Here is a 26,323-nt window from a genome sequence, read left to right on the forward strand (position 1 = left end):
TGCAACTCTGACTTTGAGAAATATAGCACCATCAGTGGTGATGTCAAAATATTTTTCTGCTCCAGAGCTCCTGCCACAAATGTCGCAAGAAGATCAGCGCACACTGGTGGAGCTCATCTGTCGTGTGCCCAGCTTGGAGAAGGAGCACTTTGAAGCACTGTATGCTGCAACGCTCGACCCACTGCCCACGCCTATAGTGCTGTACCTGCTTCAGCTGCTGAAGGAGAGGTGAGTGAGATGAAAGAGAACAGAGACCCGTGGAGCTCTAGGTTTCGGCGTTACAAGCCTGCTGGGGTGTTGAAGATAGCAACGGGAATTCCCACATTTTTGTCTGTTTTCCCTTTTTCAAAATCATTAGCCATTCTTCATTGCTATCAACATTTAGTGTAGTTATACATGGTTAATGCATCGCTAAAAGACGAAGACAAGGAAACGGAAATCGCAGGGTGAGCTCAGTGCTTTCTCTTTTTTCATCTTTGTCTTTCAGCGCATCAACCATGTCGAGATTCCGACTAGCCCAACTTTCCATTCTATTGCAGTGTAGTCATAGCATCCCCAAAGTATGAGAGAAGTCATTGCTCCAGGCATCTGAAAGCATGAGTTAGGTCCACCTTATTCACAAATGGCTATTGTTCAAGCTGTACCCCACCCCATTGCCCATTGCGAAGTACCCCATTGCGATGTGTCACTTCTGAGATTTGGAGTTCCCTGAATGTGTTGAGCGGGTCGCTCGAATTCAGGGCCATCAAAGTGCAAGAGAATTCCAGCAAGATACTCATAGCTTGTATAATTCTCAAATTATACAAGCTAAATATACAAGCTCTTAATTCTCAAAAGGTGAAAGAACAGCCGGGCCTGTCAATTACATACCTGCAAAAAAGGCGTATGACGGGACCAGCTTGCCCAGTGGTTTTTTAACTTTTATGCGATTGTGAAGTCTCTTGAGCTCGTGTGATAGTCCTTTTTCCACACGGTAAATGTGCATTTTATGCCTGTTGGCATGTAACTTACAATATCGCAGCGAGCTGGTCCGAAGTAAAGATGAAAGAATAGACCCTTTCTTTCATTGCTAGCCATCTGTTTCAAAATGTCGTCCTACGTGGTACTAGTGCGCGCTTCAAGTTTTGCTGAAAAGAAAACAAAACATGGGCATGTGAGAGTCCAGCCATTTCGGGCACCAATGGTAAGCTCACTTGTGTGCAGTGAAGCTCACCTTTGTTACAGCTGTAAAAAAAATTTTGATAATAAACTTCACCTTTCTGACGTTTTTCTTGCTGAAAAGTAAAAAAAAGTGGTATTTGTTGGAAACAGTTTCGTTTGTGAATGGCAGTGTTAGTACTTAAAAGATAGGCAATTTGTGTTCATTGTGGTTTGTTATTTCTCATCTTACTGTATTACCATACCTTTTTGTATTGTGCCTCATGCTTGGACCGTGCAGTGGGCTGTGGTACAGCTCAGACCACTTATAACGTTACCGCTTACAGTGCAGTACCGGCTATAATGCGGTTTTTTCTGACTCCCGTTTACCCTCCCATAGAACTCCATGTATACGCATACTGCTTATTGTGCAGTCCCCCGAGATGAAAGACCGGTTATAATGCGGCTGCGGGAACGTTCTCAGAGATGCGAGGGAGCGAGCGTGCTTCTCAGCGGAGATGCGCCGGCGGGGGAGAGAGCGGCGACGGCGTTACAAAGGAGGGGACGCAGAACGAAAGAACAAGGAGCGGGAGGAGAAAAAAAAGGGGGATGGCGGTGGGGGCAGCAGCCCGGCGCAGGTGTGTAGTGTGAGGAGGGGGAGCGGTTGCGTGGCCGGCGGAGAAGCCTTTGTCCCCTTGACATGCGCGCTTTGCCCCGGCCGCATGACATGCGCACTCCGCTACGTACGGGCGCCCGCTTCCGCATCAAGAGCGCGTTACCGCTATTTGTCTCCGTCAGGAAAATAGTTGCTTCGTCGTAGAGTGCAGATATCGCGCGTGCAACGTCGATTCCCCCGCAAGTAACAATGCTTTGAGACGCGATTGAGCTTTCGCCTTTGCCACCAACAGGCGTACTTACAAGCTTGAGAGACTTTTTCAGGATAGTTGCCGCGACTGTTCTCCCAACCGCGAACCGAAACTGCATTTCACGCGTGATGCCCTCGGTTTGGCTCGAAAGTGCGATCTCTTCTACGCCCGATCTCTGTGTTGCCTAGGGCAACCTTCTCGCGGTGACATGCCAAGCTGCAACGCGCACGCTAGGCCTAACGAGCGCTAGCTGCCATGTCGGCGGCCGCGGACTACAGAAGTTGCGGTTTGGTGCCGAGTCAATGAAACATTTTGCAGCTGTCACATTTAGAAGGGGTGACTTACATCTTTAACGAAAACGCAGGCGTGCGTGTGAAACACTCGAGTGGTGGTTTGTAGTCGCCACCGTTTTCGACATGGCGCACGCGCAGTGTGCTACCGCGGCGACTTCCCGTGACGGCGCATTTTTCCGCGTTCGTTATGTCGGCACCACAGGTCCACGGAAGCTAACCGTTCAACATTTCCAAATGTAAGCAGATGCAAACTTACATCCCAGTCGCATGCCTTGATAGTCGGAATCGCGTGCCTACCCGTTGGTCATGTTTTGCACACGTGCAACCTTTCAAAAATGTTGTTTTGGTTATAGTGCGGTACCGCTTATAGTGTGGATATTCGCGACTCCGGCGACTTACGTTATAAGCAGTCTATGCTGTATTATAAATAAGCAATACAGTGAAATCCCGCTAAAACGAAATTGACGGGATGCACGAAAGCTTTTTGCGAAGTTTCGTAGCAGCGAAATTTATCTACAGACCACAAAAGTTGGGAAGATCTGATGATTATGACTTGTCCTTTGATCCCATCAAGTGCATGCATTGAACGCTCACTAACTCAGGCGCCCTTGGCCGCACACCAAGTGAATGTATTTGCTCGCGTATGACACGCTTAAAATATACAGAAAATTTTAAACTAAACTAGGGATGCAGGTTATAGTACGCGAATTTCGGTGCGCAAGTTGGCTTCACGGTAACGCAAGGAAGGCATCTTTGCATCAATACGCGAGTATCTTTTTTCTTTCTCCCGCAGTTTGTACTGGGAGGTGCGCGTTATATGCAGGGGCAGGTTATACACGAGAAAATACAATGTTCACACTACCCCCAAGTAGACATGTGCGCCGGACCCAAAATCACCGGTGGCGGCGCGCTGGTGTTTCCACCTCCGGCGGAGGCGCGTGAACGGCGCGAGGTTCATCGGACTGGCGGCAGCGCGGCGCGGGAGGGGGGGGGGGAGGCGAAGCAGTGAATGCGATAAGTACACAGCCGTAATCTTACATGAACGAGGGACTAGCAGCTAACTCTTTTTGCTCCGATCTCACTTAACGGGACACTAAAGGCAAATAACAATTTATGTCAGAGTGAAAGCTCAATGTATGACAACAGTCTAAAACGGCAATATTATCAACAGCAGTGCCCTACTTACCGAGAAATTAAGCTAAATGTATCGCATGATGAGCGCCACGAGTGGGACATTTTCCGAGTGATCCCGATCACGTATGAGAGTCTGCCTACAATAAATCGCTAGTAATCAAACTAGCAGCAATAAAAAAAGAACCTTGCATGCATCAAAAGACGTAATAAAATGCTGTTTGTTCGTTTCCGTTTGATTCATAGAAAAAAGAACCTCTGTGGCGTTGCCACGGGGAACAGCGCGCGTGGTTCAAAGGCTTCCGTTTTCGCCGAACTGCGCTTCGCCCGGCGCCCTGCTTCGCTCACGCGGTCACGTCTCATTGGTAGTTTCGGTATTGCGAACTGCCGCGTGTGTTTTGCGCACTCGTGAAAGTCGCTCTTACAGAAAGTTCGACAAAATGCTGCATGCATGTGATATTGCCGGATGCCCGAATGGTTTTCTCGCTGCTTTCGGGCTTGGGAGAGTCGCTGCCGAGGCTGCTATCGTAGTACGCAACGACGCCGGCACTACGAGCCCTCAGCAGCATACCGCATTCATCGGGGCTCAAGTGGCTGAATTGGAGCCCAGCGTCGCGAGCCAATGTCTCGTTGTCAAGTTCTCCGTCCACATTCCATTGCGGCGATTGCAGCAAGCTTCGAAGGACTTCGATGGCCGTTGTTGCTGCTGTGGGTCCCGCTACTTTCGCTCTGCTGCTACTAGTGTCGGCGGCCGCGCAGTAAATGCGGGCAACATAGGGCACGGCAGCAGTGACGTATGAGAGTCTGATTTCAGGCGGGTGATTTGAAGTGCGATAACGCGATGCGGACCACTAAAACAGTGATTTTATTTCAAAATAAGCACTTCCTTGGCATAAGAGTAGCACTACGAGGTTTCCGGACCGCTATTTCAACAATCAACGTCGACTTAATATTGGCCTTTAGTGTCCCTTTAACTCTACAAAACGCTGGTGTATGGCAATACGGCCGCTCCCAGGAGAGAAGCGGTTTTGGTCAGTTTGTCGTATCAGTAGTCCGAGCGCGAAGCAGTGAGATCACAGCAGCTCACAACGCTCACAGTGCGCAGAAGGTATACGAGCCGTTCGCTGGGGGATGTCTGCCGAAATAGCGCGCGTGCCAGCGCTCTCGACCGTGCCCTTATAGTCAAAGTTCACAAGTCCCTCTCCCCAGACATCCCTTCCTGCTCCTTCGCGCAGCAAATGACTGGCGGGGTGTTTCCTTCTGCTTGAAGAGCAATCGACGGCAGGCCTCGCACGCGGGTTGATGTTATTCCGTGTGACGGAGATGGCCAGCTTGTTTCATCTCTGCTTTAGCCATGTTCCTTGCCAATGCTCGCGAGCTTTTACTCGCGCGTAGAACATGCAATGCGCGGAGCGATGTTATCGATTTAGAGTTTATACGGAACATGACGGCGACGGACAATGAAAACCTGTCCTGAAGTGTCCATACAATTGCTAACGCAATAAAAAATATACAAAAAACCATCGAAGCGGGCTTGCCTTTTTCCTGAAAAGCTGCATCGTCTCCACTGTAAAGAGTGCGTCCAGTTGGAAGAATCATATAATCCGGCGCCTTTTCCATTGGTTTCGTTCTCGCCTTCAATAGCCTTCTTACAGGGGACATCTACTCGCCACTTATTTCTTCATAAAGCACGCGTACAATGTCAGCATTAAGCGTTGAACCTATCATGATTTCACGCTTGTCGGCTACAGTCTGTTATCTCTGCATGCGCGGTCGCAAACGCACAGAATGGTAATCGCGCACGATAGTCTTGCGAGAGAAGCAAGAGCGGATGGGCGGCTGCATAGCAAAGCAGTATGGGAGACAATTCACAACTGTTATTTCTCGTATATGGACCAGTCGAGAGTATGTACCCTGATGATGTCACGTGAATCACTGTTCTGGCATCACGAAGTGCACCAAAAGACAGACGCCAAGAGAGAATAATGCGCTCGTTGTTTTTGTTTTTTGTTGTATCTTCAGAGGCTGTTAGGGGCCCTTTATAAAAACAGGGCGTGCAAACACAGACACAGGAGAGCAGTCAAGACACCAGAAACGCCGCTAACAACTGAAAAATCACACAGCGGCGGAACCGAAGGCAGACACCAATTTTTATCTGCGCATTCCCTTCTGGGGAGCTATTCTCGATGCGTTCATCCAAAGGAGATGTCCACAGTTCATTTCGGCAGAGCGCATTCAGTGATTCGAAAAAGCGGTGAGCCGTGATGTCACCTCGCTCTTGACCACGTCGCCACACTGAAGCTGCCAGCACATTCCGAGCGTAAGAAGAGAGTGGACGAAATGCACAAAAACAGGAACTTTTCAAGTCTAAATTTGGATATGAATGTGTCCCAGATGTTTGTGAACGACGCAGGGAATGCGTACCGACCTTACAGCTGTGATAGACGAGCGGCCGCATTAAACCTAAATCGATGGCTAACACGATCAAAAGACATGTGCACCGAAAATCGGATCTCTGAGGGCTGCGTTCGTTGCATTGAAGCGCATTCCGTCCCTATCATTTGTGTCGAGAGTGTTTGAAAGCTTCGTGATGTCATGATGGCGCTGCAGAACAAGAACCGGAAACAGGGAGCGCGCTTCTCGCCGAGCTCCCGCTATTCAGCGGCCACTGAAATGGACAGTTCATTACATGGACACATCGAGAAAAGCTCCTCCGGCGAAGTGCTGTATTTTATTTCCAGATTCCCCATTCAAATTAAAGGAAAACACTAACGGTAGCGGCGGCGTGATCTCTCTTGGGACTTCGGCGGCGGCGCGAGCGGCGTGACCAAAAACAGGCGGCGGCGGCGGCGCACACCTCTACCCCCAAGCGTGCCAAAGCTTCGCTAGAGGCCAACTGAAGAAAGTTCCAAAGTTCCACACTACCATAGTCATAAGTGAGCGACAGGAAAGCTGAAACGCTTTTTGCCATTTTATGACTATATGTATTGCCTTTATACTTCCGCTGTGTTAGCTGCGTACCTTCGGAGCTTATTCGCTACCAATGATCGCGATGATTGTGATCGCGGTTTTCTGCGCAGCAGATGCGACAAACGGTAGTTCCATTCTCAATCTGTGCATTCTGGCCGTGTGCATGCCTTCGGAACTGCATCGTTCCTATCTGTGATCGCGTCTACCGCAGTTTTGTCCGCAGCTTTGCGGCAAGCAGCACTGCTTTGAGTCGGTGCGCGTTGGATGCGCGCATACTTTCGGGGTCACCAATGATCGTGTCGACATGACCGCATTTGTGTTTGCAGCAGTTGCGGCAGAATGCAGTTACGCTTAGACTAGGTGCGTGCTGGCCGTGCGTTTGCCTTCATAATGCCATGGTTGTCATTCACGGTCGCAGGGCTGGTGACGATGAGCAGTAGTTTTGTTTTGAGTGCTACGTCAAAAACATGGCGGGAGTTCTCGAAGGACGATTCTACCGCAACCCGCATGCTCATCAAACCCACCGGCAGCATCATAGTGGATGGACGATCTGTCGTCGAGCATCTCAATGACGAAAAATTTACCAGGATATGCGTGTGGTGGCAGAAAGCATGTCTCCGATGAAGACACAGGTCTTGCGATGCGGCCGCACGGCTCTGGAAGTCACGAGCGAACCAGAAATTGTTGAGTTGCTAACAGAATTTCATGGCTATCCTAGGCAAGCTCCTTTTCCTTATGTGGTAGCACTGGCATAAACTTCGTTAAAGTGGAAGTACCCAGGAAAAGTATTCATTGTGACGAGACATTTTTCACATTGTTTTCTATGAGCGGCTGACGGCGAATGAAAAATTATTTGTTGTGGCAGAAATTTCGTTGCAGCGGAGTTCGTTATAGTGGGATTCGACTGTATACGAATAAAAAAAAAATAATTCTAATGGCCTTGTTCTGTCATTTTCGTCTTGTCTATTTGAAAACAGGTTTGATGAAGAGAAAGATGGAGCCATGTACGTCGCTGCATACAGCAGTTTCCTCCTGTCTCTTGCAACAGGTAAGTGCAGTAAAAGAGGGCTGTATATAAAGCGCCATATTTGCATGTGCATTGCCCATCTACTAATGCAGTAGAACAGTGTTTCTCAGCCATGGATGTTTCGGGGACCCCTTGTGGACCGATGGAAGTGATGAGGGACGCCTTGCAGTGAGAGAAAAGGGGGAGGGGGCCATTAATTAACACAATATGTGTTGAAACAGGTGCCTTTTATTTTTCCCTGGTAAAGAATGGTCAAACTAAAGTGCCATGCCAATTTGATCTCAACAGCTTGTCAATTAATTCTGCGGACTGCAGCCACATTCACCCTGTTTCTAGCTTGTTTGCTCTTCAAATATGCAAGCCTGGAAAAAGTATGTGCACATGCATACCTATGTTGCAGAAAACTGCAACAAAAGCTCAACAGCCATCTCATGGAAAAGAGGAAACAAAAGTCAGATCTGCCGCAATGCAAAAGTACCGTATTTATTCGAAAATAGGTCGGGCACGAATATAGGTCGACCCCTACTTATAGCACTCTACGAGAAATAAAAAAAATATTCGAAAATAGGTCGACCCGTTTTTTTTTTTTAGAAACAGGAAAATTGAAACATAGCACACCTTTATTTACAATTAACTTAGCGCCCTAGTCGCTGCCGGGAATGTCATGTTCGTCAGATGTGCAAGGAAGGTTGTCCGATTCTTCGCAGGCATCCTCGGCATCCCAAATGACGTCGACTTCGCTGCCATCGATTGCGTTGGAAATGCAGCACTTTTTAAAGCCAGTCACGATAATTTCCGCTGGCAAGTCTTTCCGCGCGTCCTTCACCCACGTCGCAACTTCATTGAGGGAAGCCCTTCTCGCGGCGTCCCGTCGGTGTCATTGCAGCATCCTCCTTCAAGCCACTCTTTGTAACTCTTCGCCACCCGGTCCTTAATGTAGCCGGGACGTCATACCTAGCGGTATGACGACCAGGTCTGTTGGCCTTCTGCAAAGCCTCCTTGACGCCCGGAGCCTCAGTTCTTTTTCAAGAGCGTCATGCCTGCCAGTTGATGGGCCGCGAAAAGCACGACACTATCCATTGCACGCGAACAGTCGGTCCCGCTGCTTCCGCCAACCCCTAATCAACTTTTACGTCGAACTCGCGCTGAGCGGCACAATTGCTGGAATTCTCGGCAAAAAGTATCACTTGACGCTTGCAGTCAGCTGTGTAGCTCTACCGACGTGACACCGTCGCAACCGCGCATTTGCAAATGCGAACCGTCACGTCAGATCAAACAACAAACAAAGAGTGAGGCCTTAGGCCAGTGCCAGTGCGGCTGCGCGTCGGCAGGCAGCACGGCTAGGGGGCTAGGGACTTCACGGCCTACCTAGGGAAATCACGGGTTCCAGCGCAAACATGGCGGAGCGGCTGCATTTCGCGGGGGCTTTGAAAAAGCGGTGTGCAGCTATTGCACAAATAACTTTTTTTTCTTAGTTACTTAGTCGGAAAAGGCGAACGGGTACGGTTTTTATACCAGATTTTATGGTATGTGCGTATGTAGCAGGAACTGCTTGAAGAACAGCAGGCGCGGCAGTTGAACGCCATAGGTGCGGTGCTTTTGGTCGCTTTGATCGCGAATATAGGTCGAGATTCTTTGGTCACGAATATAGGTCGATAGCTGATTATCGGCAACATTTTTGGGAAAAAAAGTCGACCTATATTCGAATAAATACGGTATTTGTGGTGGAATTTTTTCCAGCTTGCGCATTTATTAATCATTTACTTGATAATGGCGGCCTTTTTTTTCCCAGAATGACACAAAAAAATTGCATAGAGGTCACTCTTTCTCTGTACGTCTGGAAACAGGAATTCTGAAAGGGCCCCTCACCAGGTTTGACAGTTTTGAGCTGACGAGCGCAATGCATGCACTGGGCGTTCACGATTACGTCTGCCAAAATTTGCAACGCTACACGCCGCGTAAGTGGGTCAAATTTCAAGCTGAACGCTGCTTGCCCTTCTTCTCGCGGCCGCGCGCCCAGAGAATGAGGGGATGACGTACATGGTGGAATGGGCCTACGTAGATGGTAGTGCTGTGACGTCGCCCCTCTACGTAGACGACTGTGCTCTGACATCGCCAACAGTAGCACGTGACACTGTGATAATTATTTGACACGACGTGTAGTTTGTGTAATTTGTTGCTTGATTAGATGAATACAACTTGAGAGCAATAATAAAGCACACAAACGGAATGTGTGCGTTTTCTTTTTTTTAATTTTTACTGCAAATTGCAGCAAGGTTCGAGACTAATCTACCTCCGTTTCGCACGCGTTCGCGTTCTCGCGCTTTGTGCATCATGCAGATGCCACTCTTTAAAACAAAACTAATTTTCTACCGCTTTCCAGTGCTCATTAGGCCCATTTATCCTCCCACGTCTAACTAGATGTTCATGCGGCACACCGCTAGTCTCGCGTCCGTACAAATGTTGCAGCTTTCGTCTCAGTAATAGGCTGAAAGCCAAGTGATCGGCGAGGGCGCATTCGGCATAACTTGCAGAGACGAAGCGCAAAGAACGCCGCCACAACACCGCTCGCGTCTCGGGGGCGCGGGCTGGTTCGGGCACGTCATGCGCTCGTGACATTGTGTGCACATGCCGTGTTCATGCGCATGCGTTATGTGATCCTCCCGCTCGCGTGCCGAAGAGGGCAGGGAAGGGATTTGGCTTGCGAAAGCGACACGGGGCGAGCGGCAAGGGTTTGCAGCTCACCTCCTCGCATCGTGGTTTCGCGCCGCCACAAATTATTGTTTTTCTCGGCTTCTAATGGACCGATTAGAAAAATTCTTGTGACATAATGCTCTTTATTGGGCTTGCAACAACTTACAATGTCTAACTAAAATTTGTTATGTCACCTGGTGAGGGGCCCTTTAAATAATGGCCCAGTAATTTATCGCAGTTGGTTTTTAAGTACGTTTTTTTGTTTCTTCCATGGAAGTTACTGGATATTTTTGCTTGCTTTGCTCTGAAACTGTTGCCTCAATGCATCTTTCTCCCAAGAGCATGTACGTTTGCTACTTACAGCTTCTGTTTGTTACGATTAAGCAGCTACGTTGGTGACCTAATGGTACGTGTTGAGTACAAAGGCAGCTGTATGCACTCCATCACCGTTGCAGGCATGTCACGCAGCAAGGATGAGCAGCTGAGGGCTGTCTGGCGAGACGACTCCTCTTGGTTGGAGTTGAAAGAGCTGCTGCCAGAAGTCACCCAGATTCCCGTTGTTCCCATCGACTGGGACCTTCTTCCCAGCCACTTGATGATTATCGAGGTACGTTTTTTTTTTTTTTTTGTACTGCAAACATTGCACTGCATAGCCTAAGCAGTACAGTAGTGCTGCAAAGCTGAAGCACCAATGTGTAGGTATGCTCGGCTGTCTCACATTCGCTAATACTATTACTTTTCCCTTGTGGATCTCGCGTCTCTTGGAATCTGGCTTCTCCTAATGGCATTTGCCACGCAAAGATCGAAGTAGTTGCGCAGTAGCCTCGACTACTGGGATACAAGGTGTTTCGGGCAACTGTGGTGAAGCTGTAATTATTCACGTGCGCTTTACACGAATGCAACCAACCTAGTATTGTTCACTGTCCTCTTAGCCAACTCGGATATTCATAAAATGAGCTTAGGTAATTTATTAACGAAATTTTAAAATTCAGGCGCCCTTGTCTATTGGCAAAATGGGGGGTAAGCGAAGCTTGACGTGTGAGTGCCTGAGGTACTAGTTCTCTTTTTATTTCATTTCGCAATACTCTCTCCTAACTGCATCCTTCTCCATGCCGGGAATCGGACCTTCATCCACGAGCGTACCAGTGCAACACTTTAGTTGCTGCAGGCAACAACGACAGTTGTGCGTTCATTTCGAGGCAACAGTGAAATGTGGCAACGTGAAATGGCGAGTCGCCTCGATAAAACATCAAATTGCCATATCAGAAACGGCTGATTGCTGACTAGCCCATGATCGAAAGAGCATCGATTATTTGAAAACTGTGCATACAAACACGTGTGTGACCGGCGCACCTTCGAGAGCCACATTTCTTTATGCTCGCTGGCACTGGCTTTTTTGCATACGGCACCACCGAATTGCGTGAGGTGTAACAGGCTTCGCTTGAATAACCCACCTACTTAAATGGGAAATCTTTGGTGGGATATGAGTTTATATCTAAATAATTTATTGCCTTTAATCTCTCCAATGCTCTTCAATTTGATCATGATTGGCCTTGCCAAAAGGTTTCAAACAGTGAGCAATGTCAATCACACAATATATGCGGATGACATCACGATCTGGTCCTTTAAGGGTAGCGACGGACAGATTGAGACGGCCCTGCAGGATGCCATTGAGGTAGTCGAGGAGTACCTGGCTGGCACCGGTCTTCGATGTTCTCCCAAAAAGTCAGAACTCTTGCTGTACCGGCCTACCCTCAAGGGCAGGCCCCCCAAGAGTTTCGTTAAAACAAGAGAAAACGAAGAGATCCAATTACAGACCAAAGACGGGGGCGCCATCCCTATTGTCAATCGCATCCGAGTCCTTGGAATGATTATCGAATCCAACGGGGTGAATGGTGAAACTATAAAAAGACTCACTCACAAGACCACCAAGGCCGTCAGACTTCTCAACAGGATCACAAATACAAGAGGTGGACTGAAGGGGGACAGCCTCATCAGGCTGATCCACTCCTTTGTCATTTGTCACATCGCATATGTAGCGTCTATGCACAATTGGTATAAAGGCGAAAAGAATAAGATTAACACTATCATCCGCAGGGCATACAAAGTCGCCCTCGGCCTACCGGAATCCACCAGCACTGAGAGGTTACTCCAACTGGGGATCCATAACACTTTGGACGAGATAGCGGAAGCGCAAAGAATTTCACACCTCGAAAGGCTCACCATCACCAGCACGGGAAGGCATATATTATAAGAGTTGAGCATCACATATCACCGACAGCACGGTGACAAGGCGGACATACCTAAGGGGATAAGAGAGAAGATACAAGTCACCCCGGTGCCAAGAAACATGAACCCGATTTACAACCCAGGTCGCAGAAAAGCCAGAGCTACACTTCTATTGAAAGCATACTGTACCGATAAGAACGCGCGTTTCACTGACGCCGCGTGCTATCCGGACGGACGAGGGTTTGCGATCGTCGTGATCAACACAGAGAAAACAACAACGCACGCAGCTAGTGTCAAGACCCGACACCCGGAGGTAGCTGAAGAAATGGCCATTGCTCTGGCCATAACTGACGCTGACACTCAGACTGTACTTAGTGACTCTCGCACAGCTGTACGGAATTTCGCTAAGGGTAGGATTTCGATCGAAGCCCTTTGTATACTCGCAAATGTCGGCCATGTTTCTCAGGCTACCTTTATCTGGTTTCCCGCCCATATGGGCGAAGTCTGCCCGCACTTCCCCAACCTTAACGAGGCAGTGCACTCCGCCGCACGCGACGCAACAACCCGTGCGGGAGGAGCTGGCCTTGTCGAAGAGTTCGCGGACCGGGATCGACTTACGGGATACAACGAACTGACCAAGACCTTCTACTTGGCCCGGCGATGCTACCCTCCGCCTCGTGGCAATCTATGCAGAGCTCAAGGGGTTACCTGGAGACAGCTGCAAATGAACACTTACCCTAATCCACTGTTACATCACCGAATATACCCCGAGATCTATAACACCAGCATCTGTAAGGTCTGCCAGACAGACACAGCTACGCTTAAGCATATGCTCTGGGAATGCGAGGCTAAAGCCAAACGTATTAATCCCGATGCTCTCTCGGCGAGGTGGGAAGCCGCTCTGCGCAGCTCCAAGCTCGCCGACCAACTGTGGGCAGTCCAGCAGGCCCGTGAAGCGGCGGAGAGGCAAGGCCTTCACGTCCCGACATGGGAGACCTGAGCCCGGGCCGTTAATCTGCCGGACAAACAATAAAGTTCTTTCATCCATCCATTAATAGCTATGGTGGTTTTTAATTTCTTGGAGCTGCAATGAGAATGTGTGAGATTTGGCAAGTGCCACATGGCACCACAAGCGCCACATGCATAGCGACATTAATGCCTTCAAACATGATAAGAATGATTTGTCGATTCTGCGCTAAGACAAAGTGTATGAACAGACCTTGAGCAGGGGAGGTGGATCGAATACAGTAATATCAGTGTCTGCTTTACCCATGATATTGTGTGTGTTGAAGCAATGAATTAAATTGGTGGTGGGATATTAATACATTAAATAATGCATTTTTATTGTTGAAGCTCTGTTAGCATCCTTGCTGTAAGGTGGTTTTATTGGTGAAGAGCAATGTGTCAAAGGTGAAGGGTGTGGTCACTAGTCGTTTTTGCTTGTGGTTTGCAGTGATGTTTACTCACGTAAGTTTTTAACACGAAAGTGTTTTATGCCGGGGTCCACCAAGTACATCCGTCACAGATATGACGTTAATAAAATGGACGCCAACGGGCGAGAAAGAAAAAAAAACCAAGAAAAAGATCCCCCGCTGGGAATCGAACCCACGATCTTGCGGCCACAACGGCAAGCGCCCGACGCCCTACCGACTAAGCTAAGTCGGCAGATGCTGGGCACGGCGCGAACGCGCCTTATATCTTTCACACATTCTCTTTCGCACGATGCTCTCTGTTGGCGGTGTAGGTAGGCGGCACGGAGCGGGGCGGTGCCGCCGTCTGTGAGAGGTGAAAAGAAGTAATGCTTCACGATCGACACTTACTAGCGCTTACTCTGAGATTGCGCGCGATATCGGAGGTCATGGTTACAGCGTCTCGATACCAGCAAGGTACACTGGCCGCGCTGGCGTTGCCGAGGCACCCTTGACGCAGTTACATTGGTTACATTCTTTCTTTGCCTTTCGCTTCGTGTTAGTGTGCGTCGGCTCATCGGAGTAGTGCAGTTTCCACATGCACCAACGGGATTTCTCCACCGCCGACTGCTTCGATTGCGAGAGCACCAACTAACAAAACTGCTGCAATACGTGTTGCAGAAAGGACGCGATTTCGACGGGCGAATGTCGTGCCTTGGTGGAGCGAGACTAGCGCCTGTGAGACAGAGCACAGCGGGACGCACGCGTTAGCATCTCAGGCTACGAACCTCTACCTCTCGTGTTGCTGAAGCGTAGTGTGTGGTAGTGTATGCATGAGCGCAGGCGTCGGTCACCCATTGCTATAAAGCGCACACCGTGCCGTTTCTCGTCTTAATTGACGACGCTTTGAAGAAGTGTATACCGGGTACCAATGTTGATTATGAGCTTGTTGATATCATCCTTACGCGGGATTCACGATTTGCTGTGTCCAAATATATGTTCACAACGTCAGCTACCACAACAGTTTAATCATGATCATGGGCTTATGTCGTCGCGATAGAGACATGCCGTCAACATGGGTGCATCCACGTCAAAACGGTGCTGTAGCTGCCAAACATGAATAGACATTGTACAAGCTCTCATATATCACTACACAATAAGCACTACTTCTGTGAAGACACGTTTCACTTTCGTGTTATACCGATTCCTATGACGGAGGGATCAGCCATGTTTTTTGTTATAAATAGGAGTGTGCGAATATTCGAAATTTCGAATATTTTTCGAATAGTGTTTGCTATTCGATTCGCACTGGAATTTTACTATTCGAACTATTCGAACTTCCCAAAAACAAATACAGTCAACGTCCGATTGAAAGTGACCCCTTCAGATTTTTAATATGCTTCACCTCATTACACTGTCATATTGCGGCAAAGCTGCCTTTTAGGCTCCGTCATGGTCCAACTTTTCCAAGAGACAGTCAACGTCCGATTGGAAGTGGTCCCTAGATTTTCAATATGCTTCACCTCATCACATCCCGGTATTGCGGCAAAGCTGCCTTTCAAGCTCCGTTACGGTCGAACTTTGCCAAGAGACAGTCAGCGTCCGATTGGAAGTGGTCCCTAGATATTCAATTATGCTTCACCTCATTACACACCGGTATTGCGGCAAAGCTGCCTTTCAAGCTCTGCTAAAGTCGCAAATGTACTAACTCAAGAAAACGCTGGTTCCCACATGGAGATGAAATATGTGGCAGAGGTGGGGGCTCAATTAGTGCTGTTTTGGACCTGAAATTTGGGCAGGAAGTCAGAAAAATTGGAAGTGCTTCATCAACCTAGCGAAAAGAAACACTTTCCTGTTGCTATCTCATAAGAATATGCTTAGGAATCCTAACTTTTTTTCTGCAGTTTTGCTTCGAAGTATTCGAAAAATATTCTGGAAATATTCGATAAATATTCTAAAAATATTCTATTCGATTCGCACTCACACTTCAATATTCGAATTCGCTTCGCACCCAAAATTTTGCTATTCGCACAGCTCTAGTTATGAAGCATAAATGTAAAGTTCATACTTATATACTTTATATGCATGAGCCATCCATATTTTGAGACAAGCACCTTGCCCAGTTTGTATACATGGAATGTTAATTTCCTTTAGATTCGTTTTCTTATTTGTTGGCACCTGCCAAAGTGATGGTGTTTTGTCAGCATGAACATTTTCCCCCCCACTGACACAAGAAGTGAAATTGTAGTACTTTTAAGAGAACCTAAAGGGAGGGGAGAGGACAGTGCTCACTGTAGCAAAAGTTGCGATGAACTTTTTTGATTAACTCTTGCGCATGGTTCTTGCACTGTTCAGTATCGGCAATAATCTGGCATACTTGGGATCGACATGATTTGAGGTTTACTGTATAATGAACTGCGGTATGCTTTTTTTCCAGATTAGGCATACAGTCGAACTCGTCTATATCCAACTCGGGTATATCGAATTATTCTTTACATCGAACTATTTTCAAACACGGCAATGCTTTAACGTCAATGCATAGGAAAATGTATGGCTACATCGAACAAAAATAGCCCAAACACTTGATATATCGAACATCGGGTGAGGCGAAATGCCCCAGAAGTTGGCTTTCCCTCCTAATTTATGTCTTTTCCTCGCGGAAGGGTATTTTTCCACATGCATTTTGGAGAGCGAGCGGTGGGATTAAGAGGGCGCCGCGCGGAGCGAGTAGAAACTACCGCTTGCCGTCACGTGCTTTCTCCCGTGATTCCTCGTCGTTCGCTTCTCCGCTCGTTCTGTTAATGCGTTGTATGCCGCAAAACTGAACAACCTGCTGTTCTCCTCAAACCTGGCAATAATCGGCACAGTCGAACGTGGAGAACACAAGTATGATGTTGCTGCTGAGTACAGCATCCTAAGAAGAACACTGAGTACGATATTGAAAAACAAGGCCAACATTAGGGCCGTGACAGACTACATGCTTCCAGCGCCCGACGAGTACGCACAGTTGCGTATGAAGATTCTGAGGCGCTATTTGCATATATACAGTGTTTTCTCACGTATAACCCACCCCTGCATATTACCCTGTATCCCCAACTACAAACCGGGGAAACTATACAAAAGTTAAAAAAGATAATCCCGATTATTCTCGTGAAGGCATGTTTCTTACATTATCATGAAGCCAGCTTGCGCATCTAGTTTCACCTAAAAACGCAGTAATTTCATAAAAAGTTGTATATCGAATTATCCGATACATCGAACTAAACCCGTTTTCTTGCGAGTTCGATATACAGTTGAACACGGATATATTGAACCCACATATATCGAATTTTCGGCTATATTGAACTCATAAATTATCCCCTTGAAAATCCTTTGTAAAAGTATAGAAATTCGCATGCCTATATCGAACGGTATTTTTACCCGCCATCGGATATATCGAACGCCGCCCGAGCTGGAAGGCGCGCTTCGGCACTCGCTGAGCCCCACGACCTTCGCAGCACTGTGCCTCAGCCTGTGATAAGATTAGTTTGCCGTTCCGGCGCCCGGGGGCGTCGATGTTGCAAGGAAATAAATACGGCGCACATGACTAGCCAGTCGTGTGTAACCCGCCAACGTACGTGTGTGTGATTTGGCCCGGTGACCGGCATGGCCCAGGACTACCCGGTTATCACAAGTGGCGACGAGGTCGACTGACGAACCGGACGGGCACAGCACAATCACACGTCGTCATGCCTGTCGTCGGGAAGCTGGATTCGTTCGACCAGAGTACATCGGAGTGGGCGGAATACCATGAGCGGGCCGAGCTGTACTTCATCGCGAACGACATCCTGAGCGACAAGCAGACAGCTGTATTTTTGACGTGCTGCGGTCCAGAGACTTATTTTCTGCTACGAGGCCTCCTAGCACCAAGCAGGCCCGCCCAAGCAGGACTGACCGAAATTTTTACTACACTTGGCAAGCACTACGCCCCTCGCGTATCAGAAGTAGTGGCAAGTTTCAAGTTTTTCTCGAGGCATCGAAAAGAGGGGGAGACCGTAAGTGACTACATTGCCTCGTTGAAGAAGTTAGCCGAAGACTGCAATTTCGCAACATTTCGAGAGCGCATGTTGCGCGACCAGATAGTCAGCGGAATCAATGACGTAACCATGCAAACACGGCTGCTGGAAACGACGTGTTTAACCTTCGAAACTGCAAAGAACACCGTCGTAGCTATGGAAGCTGCGCGTAAAGATTCACGCGCATTGAGCTGTCAGCAAGCACAGCTACTATCTGACGAAGCTCCGGAGCAAGCGAACGTTGTCGCCTTGGGGAAAAACGATTGCTGTTGCTTTCGTTGCGGGGGAGGTCATTCTACGCGTTCGTGTAGGCACGGCAACACAATCTGTCACAACTGCCGTCAAAAAGGGCACCTTGCAAGAGTTTGCAGAGTTCAGCCGGGGAGTAGAAATGTCGACCGGAGCCAGTCTAGTCGCAGCCGGTCTAGTTGCGTGAACAACCTGGGCGACCTGCCTGTCTCTGCTGAAGGGCCCGAAGTTTTCGACTTGTGGACGCTTCGCACAGCAAGTTCGGAGCCAATGCGCATAGCGGTTGAAGTTAACGGCGTAACGCTCGATATGGAGTTGGACACCGGCGCAAGTGTGTCGACCATTGATGAAGGCAAGTTCGCCGAGCTTTTTCCGTCGGTGCCGTTGGAGCCATCGAGTGTGCAGCTGAGAAGCTTTTCGGCGACATGAAACGCGTCCAGGGAAAGCTGGAAGCAATGGTCAAACTTGGCGACAAGGAGCGCCAGCTACCACTATTTGTCGTGAAAGGGGCGTGTCCTACGCTGTTTGGACGAAGCTGGATGAAGGCCTTCAAGCTAGGCATCACTCAGACGGAGGGAGTCAACGTCGTGAAGTCTATGGAAGACCTGGTAAGCCAATATCACGAAGTTTTTTCGGAGCAGCTTGGCACGTTTCACGGTGTTGCAGCTTCTATATCCGTACAAAAGGGCGCGAAGCCACGTTTTGTCAAGGCACGTCCGATACCATTTGCTTTGCATGATCGGGTTTTTGAAGAACTACAGAGGATGGAACGGGAAGGCGTTATCAAACCGGTAAAAACTTCTCAGTGGGCCGCGCCCACCGTTCCTGTATTGAAGCGCGACGGCCGGGTTCGGGTCTGCGGCGATTTTAAGACTACCATAAACCCGGTGACAGTCGTCGAGTCCTACCCCATTCCTAGGATTGAGGAACTTTTTGCGCGGCTTACAGGGGGCAAGAAGTTCACAAAGCTTGACTTGCAAGACGCCTACCAGCAGGTCCCACTCGATGAGAAGTGCCAAGAGCTAGTCACTATTAACACTCCGAGGGGGTTATACCGATTCACAAGGCTGCCGTTCGGGGTTTCATCAGCTCCGGCTATATTTCAGCGAGAGATGGAAAATCTTTTGCACGACCTTGACCATGTCGTAGTGTACTTCGACGATATTCCGGTCACAGGAACCAGTGACAAAGAGCATTGGGAGAATTTTCTTGCCAAACCTTTCTGCCGTGTTACAGCCGCTCAATAGTTTGTTGGCGTCGGGAACACCGTGGCGCTGGGAAACTGATGAAGAGCAGGCATTTCGGAGAAGCAAGGAGCTATTGGCCTCTGCTGCTATATTGGCACACTTTGACCCAGGAAAGCCAACTGTGCTTGTCACTGATGCCTCTCCCTTCGGTATTGGAGCAGTACTGGCGCAGCGAGAGCCATCTGGAGAAGAGCGCCCCATTGGTTTTGCTTCCCGCAGCCTGTCAACCGTGGAGAAAAACTACAGCCAATTAGATAAGGAGGCATTGAGCCTTGTATTTGGCGTTACAAAGTTCAGGCAGTACTTATGGGGCCGGCATTTCGAGGCCGTCACAGATCACAAACCGCTGCTCGGCCTGCTCGCAGCAGACAAACCAGTTCCCGAATCCTGTTCTCCAAGAGTGCTAAGGTGGGCCTTGCTGCTGTCGGGGTACAGTTACGACCTGAAGTATAGGCCGGGTTCACAAATTGCACATGCCGATGGGTTAAGCCGGCTACCTCTGCCAACTGCCGAATTTGTTGTTGAGGGCCCTGCCGAAGTGTTAATGCTGGAAGGAGCATACCCAGGGGTGCTGTCGTCAAGTGCTGTTGCGGCAGCTACGTCCAGAGACCCGGTGCTGTCGAAAGTAAGAGCAGCGTTGTGGTCAGGCTGCCAGATAAACCTAGGGTCAGAGGGAAGACCCCACGAGACGCGCTTTCATGAGATGAGTGTGCAAGGGAATTGTCTATTGTGGGGCAACAGAGTCATTGTTCCAAAATCCTTACAAATGGAAGTCCTCCAGTTGCTGCATGAGAGTCATCCAGGACTGTCCAAAATGAAGGCAGTTGCGCGTAGCCATGTGTGGTGGCCAAATTGGATAACGACATAGCGATAACCATTCAAAGGTGCCGTATGTGCCAGGAGCATCAAAGAGTGTCACGACCAGTGCCTGTCATGCCCTGGCCGTTCCCGGAGAAACCGTGGTCACGGCTGCATGTGGACTATGCCGGTCCTTACAGGAACACCTATCTTTTTTTATCGCAGTCGATGCGTTCGCAAAGTGGATTGAAGTGTTCCCGGTCTCGACACCCTCGGCTGAAGCAACTATTTCCTGCATGCGAATTATGTTCGCAAACCAAGGCCTTCCAGATGTGGTCGTGTCGGATAAAGGGCCAGCATTTACCAGTGAGCTCTACTCCACATTCCTCAAGAAAAACGGGGTGAGGCGAATGCTGGTGCCACCGTATCATCCAGCGCCTAACGGTGCTGCAGAGCGGGCAGTGCAGACGGTCAAAAACAAGTTGCGGAAGGCTGGCCCTGGAGATATTCGCACTCAAATTGCCCGCATGCTCCTGACTTACAGGTCAACGCTTCACGAGGTCACGGGTTGCTGTCCATCGGAGCTGTTGTTGGGGCGGAAGCGGAGGACTGCATTGGACCTGCTACACCCAGACCTCAGGACTAAGGTGCTACAGAAGCAACTTAAGCAGAAAATCAGATGCGACCAAGGAACAAGACCCAGGGTTTTGGGTCACCAGGTGTTCGCAAGGAACTTCCGTCCAGGTCCTGCGTGGATCCCTGCAGTCGTCACCGAACAACGCACTTCGTCCAAGGATGTTCTACTGGAGGACGGACGGCGTTTAACTCGACATCTGGATCACATCCGCCAGCCCCCTGAGGAACTAAGTGCAGACAACCAAGAGTCGGGCAGCCCAGTCGCTACAGGTCTGGCTCCAAGCTTGGACGTGGGTCAGAGGCAGCTAACTCCGGATCGCCTTCAGGACACCAAGTCTAGGCAAGATCCCAGGGAAGACGTGGCAAGGGAAACGGAACTTGCTGTCCCAACACCCAGTACTCCTGTCCTGCGTCAAAGTACCAGAATTCGACGACCAGTGTCGCGCTACTCACCTTGAACAAATTATTTGCATCCATTAATAAAGGGGGGAGGGATGTGATAAGATTAGTTTGCCGTTCCGACGCCCGGGGGCGTCGATGTTACAAGGAAATAAATACGGCGCACATGACCAGCCAGTCATGTGTGTAACCCGCCAACGTACGTGTGTGTGATTTGGTCCGGTGACCGGCATGGCCCAGGACTACCCAGTTATCACACAGCCGACACCCGAAACACTCGAAAAACGTGAGCGCGAGAGGGCTCGGACTGTACTCCTGCTGGGCGCGTTCCTCAACTTGTGGAATGGCTTTTTTTTTACCTCTCTCTTTCTCCTACGCGCTCTGTGTTACCGTCGGCTCGGAGAGCAGGAACGAAGGAGCCGGCGGCCTCCTCCTTTCGCCTTTTCTTTCTTTTTCTTTTTTTTTTGTTGCTGTTTTGTGAGTTTTGATCAGCCAACCACAGCCCGCCCCTTTCATATTTGCTCAGCCAACCACAGCTCGCGCCTTTCGTACATCGCTGCTGCCCTCGCAGGTAGCCCGGCCGCCCGGGTGGCCATCGCCGCCATTGCAACTGATCGCGAGCACTTTGTTGGCGGAGTTCACTTCCGTGAGTTGTCGCATACCACCGCATTCCTCTTCTGCATGCGTGCTCCCCTGCAAGCTCAAAAACGTCGAGCTGAAGTTTCTGCTAGCCAACACGACAGCGAAGCTGCAACTGCTCGACCAGGGCATCATCAAGTCCTTCAAGGTGGGCTGAAGGTTGACCTGCTCGGTGCCATTCAAATGGTGACGGGCGCCTGGCGAGACGTGAAGACGGACACAGTGCCAACTGCTTCCGGAAGGCAGGCTTCATGACTGCGGAACTTGCGGAAACCAGTGAAGACGGCGACGACAAGTGCATAGACGACGCATTTCACAAGTTGTCGCCCCTCTTCCCGGCTGCCGTTCCACCCGAAGTGTCTGCGGACGATTTTGAGGAAGCGGACTGCAATGTTCAGGCTGTTGCGAGCCTCGCTGACGAGGACATTGTAGCTGCGGTCACAGGGACCCAGGATGCCCAGGCCGACAGCTCAAGTGGCGACGAAGATCGTCTGGACGAGGCGGCGGCTGCACGCGCGTTCTCAGCCGCTGAAGTGGTGGCAGCGTTCGGCTCGATTCGCCGTTTTTGCGGCGACATGGAGGGAACCGTGCCGTCGCACCTGGACAGCCTCGATAAGATCGAGGCCAGCGTCTTCAACTTCATTTCGAAGACAAAGAAGCAGGCCAAGATAAGCGATTTTTTTTCGCACAAATGAAACATTCTGTTGCATCGTGTGTGTGGAATTAGTTGTCATTCTTGAATGCGCCGATTGTAGGTGATCGTCTGCCACTGGTAAGGTCTCGGGGCCTGTATTTTTTATATCGAATTTCTGATATATCGAACTAATTCGCGATCCCCTTCGAGTTCGATATATCCGTGTTCGACTGTATGCGGGTTCGACTGTATAAGAAACATATGTGCAGTTATAATTGCATAGGTTATAGCTAGTGCATTTTTGTGTCATACAAGATCATTATTATGAGGTTCAAAACTATTTGAAAAGACTTGGAGGTATGCAGTGTCGCAATGACCATTTTCCTCCGTTCTTGCTTTTAAATCAACTTTCTTTTCCACAGGTGGTGGCCAAGTCTTTTGAAGCATTTCCTGCATCCTGGAACTTGTCTCAGATCTTTGAGCCTCTCCTTCAGCAATTCCTCGTAAGTGTTGGGCTTCGAGCATTGTTTACATATATTGATTGCTGGCATGTTGCTGTGCCTAACTGAGTGCCCCGTTGTCTCATTTCATTCAAAACTTAGGATGTCATGTAAGCTAATGTTGCAGTAATAGTAACAGCTACAGTGATATCTACAGTTCAGTCGGTGTCACTCTAGTTTTGCATGTATGTACAGTACTTCTCAGTGAGGGCAGGGGTGATGCCATACTCACAAAGCACAGAAAGCCTTACATGCATGGTGCACGTATCTGGCAATGCATAGCTGTCTATGAAAGGCTACGCAGCTGGAAATTGAGACGGCAGAAGCAACAGAACACAGAGAAATTAGTTTCACATTGTCGCCAACAATTAAGTCAACAAGCTTACGAGAACGGAAATCTGGGCGAGTTTGTAAGAATTCATTATAGAGCAGGTACAGTAAAAGCTCGTTAATTCGGATTTCACGGGACCGGAAAAATTGTCCAAATTAACCGAATGCCGAAATAACGAATGAACAGGAAAAACAACATTAAAATCAAGTTGGAGAAGCATACCTTTATTTGCTGAAGTATTTTGTAATGGTCGTCTGCGTCGTCGCACAGATTCCAGCTGACATTACAATTTTTATTTACTCTTCCAAATGGCCAACAACACGCAAACTGTTGGAAGTGCTCAGGCAAACGTCCTGTAATATCAAAAGCGTCTCCGAGACTTCCTGTGAAGTGCGATGAGGTCGCGGCTGCATCTCCTCGCATGACTCTTCGTCCGAATCGTGGTCTTCCTGGGCGCCCGTGACATCATTAATAATTTGTTGATCGGTCAGGAGACCAGTCGTGGCGACACAATCATCAATCGCGAGGTAGTCCTGAAGGGTCACATCTGTGCGAAGGACAGCATCGAAGGTCGGGCTGTCATCGTTGGTGGACTTGGCTGACACCTCGTCGATGCCATCGTCAGCTACTGCCGCATGCTCAGGCCTCACAAACCCTCTGTGCGGAAAACAGTTGGCAATGACTTGCGGAGGAGTTTACTTGTGCACGCAACAATGGCTTCGGAGGCACAGTGGAGCGAAGAAAGAAGACGCCGTCATTCAGTGACGCTGCGATCGCTTTCACTAGTTGATGATGATGGTGATGCCACTCATGTTTTGGTTTCACTCCAGTGGCGCCAGCACTGCTTTACCACACTTTTGTGTAGCGGCAGCCGTCAGCATTTATCCGAATTAAGCGGTGCGGAGCCGAATTCTGTCGAATTAACGAAGGTTTGGTCCCATAGGTTAACATGAACTTTGGCCGGGACTAATAGAACCGTCCGAATTATCTGAATTTCCGAATTAACGGGTGTTGAATTAACGAGCTTTTACTGTAGTGCAAAAATTACGAGGGCACAAGAAAGCAACATAAACACGAGATGAGCGCTAACTTGAACTTCCGACAGACATAGCTGCCTGCTCTACAAGGGCGTAGCCAAGGGGGGGGGTTGGAGGGTTCAAACCCCCCCCCCCCCGAAATTTTTCAGTTTTGCTTGTGTATATAGGCACGCACACACACAAACGCACGCATGAACATACATAAAGTACAGTTGAAGCCCCCCCCCCCCCCTGAAAAAAATTTCTGGCTACGCCCCTGCTGCTCTATGATGAATTCTTACAAACTCGCCCAGATTTCCGTTCTTGTAAGCTTAATGTCTAGTACACAGGGCTCTTTTTTATGTTCTAGCTTACTTCTCTCGAATCCCGCCAATCTTTCATCATTGATCGCAATCTACATTTGCCGCGCAAAAACGACATCTTGGTATGCGAAGGCATTGCTATGTCTGCCGGAAGTTCAAGTTAGCGCTCGTCTCGTGTTTATGTTACTTTCTTGTGTCCCCGTAATTTTTTCACTACCTGCTCTATGATCAACAAGCTTTCTGCCGTGACGTTATAAACCAGGGGCCTCAAACACGCTGCCCATAAACCTTTCGCTAGGGCCCAGCCTGCATGTGACTGTCTTCGTCCCACATTTTTTTTCATTAGCTATGTAGACGTGACTAGTCTCAAAACTTTCTTTCATGAGGCACCCCATGTAGTCACAGTGCATTAAAACATAACCGTAGAACAAAAACTCTATACTGTTTCAAAATTGGCATCAAGATTTCAGTCATTCTGAAAATCAGTACTGATATGTTTCTCGAACCCTGATGCCAGGTGCCCTTCCGAAATGATCGGTATATGATACAAGAGAAAGAAATTCTTTCAAATGGCAACGTTAGCTGTCCCGCCTTCACCCCCCTCCCCCCTTTCTCTGACCATCTTTACTGACTTTACGTACAAAATACAGCATAGACTGCTTATAACGTAAGTCGCCGGAGTCGCGAATATCCGCACTATAAGCGGTACCGCACTATAACCAAAACAACATTTTTGAAAGGTTGCACGTGTGCAAAACATGACCAACGGGTAGGCACGCGATTCCGACTATCAAGGCATGCGACTGGGATGTAAGTTTGCATCTGCTTACATTTGGAAATGTTGAACGGTTAGCTTCCGTGGACCTGTGGTGCCGACATAACGAACGCGGAAAAAATGCGCCGTCACGGGAAGTCGCCGCAGTAGCACACTGCGCGTGCGCCATGTCGAAAACGGTGGCGACCACAAACCACCACTCGAGTGTTTCACCCGCACGCCCGCGTTTTCGTTAAAGTTGTAAGTCACCCCTTCTAAATGCAACAGCTGCAAAATGTTTCATTGACTCGGCACCAAACCGCAACTTCTGTAGTCCGCGGCCGCCGACATGGCAGCTAGCGCTCGTTAGGCCTAGCGTGCGCGTTGCAACTTAGCATGCCACCACGAGAAGGTTGCCCTAGGCAACACGGAGATCGGGCGTAGAAGAGATAGCACTTGCGAGCTAAACCGAGGGCATCACGCGTGAAATGCAGTTTCGGTTCGCGGTCGGGAGAACAGTCGCGGCAACTATCCTGAAAAAGTCTCTCAAGCTTGTAAGTCCGCCTGTTGGTGGCAAAGGCGAAAGCTCAATCGCGTCTCAAAGCATTGTTACTTGCGGGGGAATCGAGGTTGCACGCGCGATATCTGCGCTCTACGACGAAGCAACTATTTTCCCAACAGAGACAAATAGTGGTAACGCGCTCTTGATGCGGAAGCGGGCGCCCGTACGTAGCGGAGCGCGCATGTCATGCGGCCGGGGCAAAGCGCGCATGTCAAGGGGGCAAAGGCTTCTCCGCCGGCCACGCAACCGCTCCCCCTCCTCACACTACGCACCCGCGCTGGGCTGCTGCCCCCCACCGCCATCCCCTTTTTTTTTCTCCTCCCGCTCCTTGTTCGTTCGTTCCGCGTCCCCTCCTCCTTCGTAACGCCGTCGCCGCTCTCTCCCCCGCCGGCGCATCTCCGCTGAGAAGCACGCTCGCTCCCTC

General features: G+C 49.3%; 1 protein-coding gene across 1 annotated transcript in view; it reads left to right on the forward strand.

Moving 5' to 3' along the window:
- The window catches only part of LOC119383442 (testis-expressed protein 10 homolog), a 66,459-nt gene that overhangs the window by 32,117 nt on the left and 8,019 nt on the right, over positions 1–26,323 (forward strand). Inside the window, exons 10-13 of the mRNA XM_037651573.2 lie at positions 66–228; positions 7,375–7,445; positions 10,574–10,725; positions 22,836–22,916. Coding sequence (XP_037507501.1) covers positions 66–228; positions 7,375–7,445; positions 10,574–10,725; positions 22,836–22,916 — 467 coding nt within the window. The remainder of the gene's footprint in view (positions 1–65; positions 229–7,374; positions 7,446–10,573; positions 10,726–22,835; positions 22,917–26,323) is intronic.

This window comes from Rhipicephalus sanguineus, chromosome 2, assembly GCF_013339695.2.
Source record: "Rhipicephalus sanguineus isolate Rsan-2018 chromosome 2, BIME_Rsan_1.4, whole genome shotgun sequence".
NCBI classification, from domain to species: domain Eukaryota; kingdom Metazoa; phylum Arthropoda; class Arachnida; order Ixodida; family Ixodidae; genus Rhipicephalus; species Rhipicephalus sanguineus.